At 40.6% G+C, this 5,752-nt stretch overlaps 1 protein-coding gene across 1 annotated transcript; it reads left to right on the top strand.

The window, feature by feature from the left end:
• The first annotated feature begins 1,966 nt into the window (after positions 1–1,966).
• Positions 1,967–5,095, top strand: dlx3b (distal-less homeobox 3b). Its single transcript, XM_083688034.1, has 3 exons — positions 1,967–2,484; positions 3,348–3,532; positions 4,040–5,095. The coding sequence occupies exons 1-3, from the start codon at positions 2,142–2,144 to the stop codon at positions 4,352–4,354; spliced, it is 843 nt and encodes a 280-aa protein (XP_083544160.1). The 5' UTR covers positions 1,967–2,141; the 3' UTR covers positions 4,355–5,095.
• Positions 5,096–5,752: the final 657 nt, after the last annotated feature.

The raw sequence follows: 5,752 nt of genomic DNA, 5'->3' as shown, positions 1-5,752 counted from the left end.
GTAAATTGTTACAAGGCATATGATGAGTTGTAATATGAGTTGAATAAGCTGTTCATTACATTGACAAAAAAAAATCCCCCATCACAATTGATAACGTCTGTTTGTTTTATGCCAACTATGCCTGCTTCCCCAACACAGTGTGGATAGATAAGAGAACCTCTCAAATAATTGCTTTTAATTACATGGGCTGTAGCATTTAGGGTACGGCAGAATCATTGGCATAAAAACTCTTCGGCTTGCTACTGAGCCAGTAATTGGCGGGTTTACTGTGAGCCTTTGTCCTATCCTGGACCACGTCCAGCAGATCTAGTTTAGAGAAGTTCAAGACATTGCCACAATATCTCACTCACATTACTGTGACATTACTGGTTGAAAGATTTAATTAGAACTAGTCATTCATACATTAAAAACGATCAAGTGTAACAAAGTCTTCAACTTATATAATTGGTGGTTCTTGTCATGATAGCATCGCATTAGGATGGAGAAGTGAAAAACATTTATATGACCACACATTACATTCCTGTAGTACCACAGTATCCATGTGCTTAATACAGAAGTACAATAGCCGTGAGAGTGTGTGTGTGTGTGTGTGTGTGTGTGTGTGTGTGTGTGTGTGTGTGTGTGTGTGTGTGTGTGTGTGTGTGTGTGTGTGTGTGTGTGCGTGTGCGTGTGCGTGCGTGAAAGAGAGAGAGAGAGTCTCACAGCAAAGTTAATGACATGGCATGTCTGCCATCTGCTGAAACGGATGCGGTTGTCTCATCCCAACACTTCATGAGTAGTGCTCCTTAAACGTTCCAGAAGGGGCAGTAGAACCTCAGTCTTAAACAGACAGTATGCTGTGTTAAAATGAGAAATGGAATGTAGGACATATACAATGCGAATTTATTTAACGGAATTTTGTTTGTCATGTACCACCTTGATAACAGACTTTTAGATAATGGACACAGGCAATATCTATTCTATATTAAACACGTATTTTGACAAATATAATGCCATTGTACAATCGAAATAAAAGTACAGTAAGACAATACCACAACAGCAACTTTACCCACAGTAATACAGTCATGCACCAGGAGTCAGTGTTGTCCATGCTTTCTTCAAAATGTATATTGTGACATTTCCTTGAAGAGCAGAGAGGGGGACTGTAGAGGCTTTTGCATTATGAGCACCAACATTCATTCCTTGATTGCATTGGCCTGCACACAGACACAGACACAGACACAGACACAGACACAGACACAGACACAGACACAGACACACACACACACACACACACACACACACACACACACACATACACACACGTACACACACACACACATACACACACATACACACAGTGGAAACTACAAAAGAATCCCCCTGAATACAACAATGGAATTGATTTCCTTATCATTTCAATCTCTCTCACAAAAGCTCATTGTCCGAAGAGTAGGCCTACACCTTTGAATTAGAATGCAGTGACGCATACTAGTTAGCTGCCTAAAATTGTCATGGCTTCTTATCCCAGCCCCTCACAAGACTAAATTCGATTAAAAAAAACATTAGTCAAGAGCCAGACGTTCCCGCTGCATTGGTCTCAGGCAGAACCACAGAAGCCTATAGGCCAACTCAAAAATATCAACAACTGTCTGAGCCTGTAACGCATAAAACAAGCTCACTCACGAAGCCTTGCAAGTTTTTTTTTTTTATATCGTTTTTGTATCATGTGTTTGAGTGATGCTGTCAACAACTAGCTAAATAACAACAACTTGTCTGCAAAAAGCCAGACTTGACGCGCCAAAAGGCATGCATGTAGAGGCACTTTTGTCCGAGGGTAAGATTCTACAGTGCGCCACCATTTCGCCTTGAGGGCAAGGGGGGGGGGGGTGAAAAGTCTTCACTGGAGCCAATGAGAAGGCAGCATCCATCCTATCGCTCTATAACACAGTTTCACAGGGGAAGAGCGCTGCCACAACCAAGTTACTGCAGCTGAGGGAGTTTGAAGGGACAAGGGCTCTCCAAGGACTTGCGTTTAGGGCGCACATCTGTTCAGCAACGTCGATTCCTTTGAACAGCATACAACACAAACGTCCATCGTTTACGACTTTTTTTTTTTTTTACAGTGGAGATTCCGTGTTTTCTTTGGAGGGCTGCGACCCATGATGAGCGTGGGGCAGGCTTATGAGAAGAAGATAGCGAATATTTTGACCGATATACCCGGATCTATGAGTTGCCACCCGAGCTCGAAGGACTCTCCGACTCTACCCGAGTCTTCGGTCACGGACATGGGCTACTACAGCGGACAGACGGCCCACAGCCATCACGAATACTACCAGAGTCAAGCCTACGGACAACAAATGAACTCCTATCATCACCAATTTAACCTGAATGGAATGGGGGCAGCAGGAGCCTACCCCACCAAGTCTGAATACCCTTACACGAATTCCTTCAGACAATATGGACATTACAACAGAGACCTTCAGGCGTCACCCCAAGGCTCAGGTAAAACTGAGATTCATTGATAATGGCCATCCAATTATACTTTGCCGCACTAGAAATAGTGAAAAATGTACCATTTAAATCTGTACGCATTGACTTGTATCTGGTTGCCTGGTTGTCTACGCTTAGCCTACATAAAGACACGCATAATGTGAATCTGCGTAACATAATATTTACATTGGTGTTACCCCTGTTAGTTGAACATTATAGCTGAAATAAAATAAGAACATGAAGCATAAATTAATATCTAGACTACAGTAGGTCATAGGCCTATATTTCTCTCTGTTAAATTAGAGAAATATAGTAATGGTAGAATCTATTATAAGTTAGAGGAAAACGAAAACTATATATCGAAGTTTTAACCAACCTGTTAATTGACGTCTTTTGATTGTGAGGCAATGAATAACCAGTTATCAAGAGTCAACATAAAACAATCATGTTTTTAAAAAAAAAAAATATTATTGCAGTGATATGACTGCGATCATTAAACAGATATAGTAAGATGAATACAATTTTTTTTAGGTGATAATTGTAGGAGTTTGAACGACACTCTGAAAATGATAATGCTGCATTCACAAACATATACATAATATTATTATTATTATTATTATTATTATTATTATTATTATTATTATTATTATTATTATTATTATTATATTTTAAGTTCAACGAGCCTATACATAATATCAGTGCAGGCCAATTATATGATTATAAAATAAGAACATTATTATAGTATAATAGCTGCAATAATGTAATTATGAATAGCAATGTTGTTATCATTATTTATATCATTATTATTAGGCCCACATAACTGGCGTTGCTTGATATACTTCGAAGATACTTATGATCCTTTGTTATCATTACAGTGAAAGAGGAACCAGAGCCTGAAGTTCGTATGGTAAATGGAAAGCCGAAAAAGATCCGTAAGCCGAGGACTATCTATTCCAGCTACCAGCTCGCAGCGTTGCAGCGACGTTTCCAGAAAGCGCAGTACCTCGCCCTCCCCGAGAGAGCCGAGCTGGCGGCGCAACTCGGCCTGACACAGACTCAGGTACACATTCAGAAGGTTAAGCAGCTCGTTAATGGAGACAAAACTCATTAAATAGTCACTAGTAGAGTAATGTCTAGCCTAGTTTGACTAGAGTTGTCCTAGGCCTATCGATAAGGGCTATGTGAAACCTCAATTAAAAAAGGCAATTAGGCCTGCGTAGAAAATGCATATGTTAATTTGGCCTCATTATAGATAGGTTACCTTGACAATTATAACAATATAATGTTATAGAATACTACATGCTATATAATAATTGCTCTCAGCTTTTTAGCGCTATTGCCAAGTGTTTCATGACCGCCTACCTTGAAATGTAGCGACACTCATTTAGCTCAGTTACTCTTTTTGAATGCAATAGATTGAACATAGTATTTTCCCATTTGGAAAGATTAATAAGGCTACTGATTGAGGTAATTTAGGCCCACTAAATGTATGCCTTTATAGACGGTCTACGTTTGAACACTGACCATTCCATCGCCATCATATTAACATTCATCTCTTCAATCATAGGTAAAGATTTGGTTCCAGAACCGGAGGTCCAAGTTCAAGAAGCTGTACAAGAACGGCGAAGTTCCTCTCGACCATAGCCCCAACGCCAGTGACTCCATGGCCTGCAACTCCCCGCAATCTCCGGCGGTCTGGGACAATAACAACTCTCACACTACCCCGGCCAGCAGGCCTCAGGTCCCGCAGCCGTCCCTCAGCTCGTCGCCCCCCTACATGGAGGACTATAATAGCCACTGGTACCAACAGGGATCCCATCTACAGCATCCGGGCGCCGTTCACCACCCAGTCCCGCAGCAGAGCGTCGGAGCTGTTTATTAACAAACTTTACCCAGAGTTTTAATATGAGGCCTGTCGGCTTCCACATCAACTGACTTTAAAGAGCTCCAAAAAGTAAAAGCTCATGACTGGTGTGGGAGTATAGGCCCACTAGGCCTTTATCAAAGGTGGAACTTCGGTTCTGTTGGATTTTATGCTGAGCGCATATGTCCCTGCAACCCTAATAAACCATAGGCCTACTGTATCACGGAAATATTTCGGAACTCCGTTTTTCTAATTCACACAAGCACATAGGGATGTCGAATCACTTGTTGTATTTAAAGAACGTCTGACGTGGTTTTTAAATTATTTATCCCTTCAGTTGTATTGCTTTTATTCCCTTTTGTAAATGAATATTCAATTGCGAAATTATATTTTTTTTTTCAGGACAAATAACAGAATAATGACACACCTGTGCAGTTGATCCATATGTGCTTTAAATCATGAATATGGGTTTGCAGCAATGATCTAAAAACCATGTAGATGCACTAGCCTATAGATATAGGGAATAATGGTAGATCAGTGGTTTACAGAGTGCGCGTCAGAAACTCAGGTCATAATAATTTATATAGATTTGTACAAAAATGTCGAAGGCTGTACATATGTGTCAATAAAGAGCAGAACCACTAAGATCATATTTGTTTAAGATGGAAAGACTGCACTGTAGTGCCTCAAAAAACCTTTTTATATTCATGTAATTAGTATACTATTGTTGTCTTTCTGTCAAAACGAATAAAGGTATCCATTGAATATTGTGTGTTTTGACTGGTGTTGATTTTAAGACTTTAATGCCGGCCTGTCTGGTATTTAATAGATGATCTATTATGTCCCGTTGAATATAACCTATTACACTATTTGTTTTCTTTACATGGCTTTTTTTGGCTTAGATGAAGCATGTCGTAAATGTCATATTTACATAACAGTAAATGTGGGTTTGCCCATTAATGCGTGCTGCACTAGCAGAGATTTCTACGCCAACACGATGGCGCTCCCAAACGCTAAGGAAAGGGTTAAGGTGTGTCAGTTTGCTGAGATGCAGTAGGCTAGTCAGTATCGGCCCACGTTTGGTTTTAGGGCTGCGTGCAAGCAGGCCGTAGGAGGCGACAGGCAAGCAGACATGTTGGAGTCGCTTGATTTTTATTAGTATTCTGTTGCCAGATAACAAGAAAGAATACAGCCGAGAGAGGGGGTGTACTGAAGTAAGCCTGTAGCCTCGGGGAACACACACACACAACACACACACACACACACACACACACACACACACACACACACACACACACACACACACACACAGAACAAGAGCATCAGAGGAGAGGAAAAAGTGCCAAATATTTAAGCCAGCAGGAAGGAGTTGATAGTTTTTTTTAACCCATTCTTTGCTGGAATACTTCAGGTTGC

This window comes from Argentina silus (genome assembly GCF_951799395.1).
Source record: "Argentina silus genome assembly, chromosome: 16".
NCBI lineage: Eukaryota > Metazoa > Chordata > Actinopteri > Argentiniformes > Argentinidae > Argentina > Argentina silus.
Note: the sequence above shows the minus strand (reverse complement) of the source record. Positions and strands in the feature narration are given on the sequence as shown.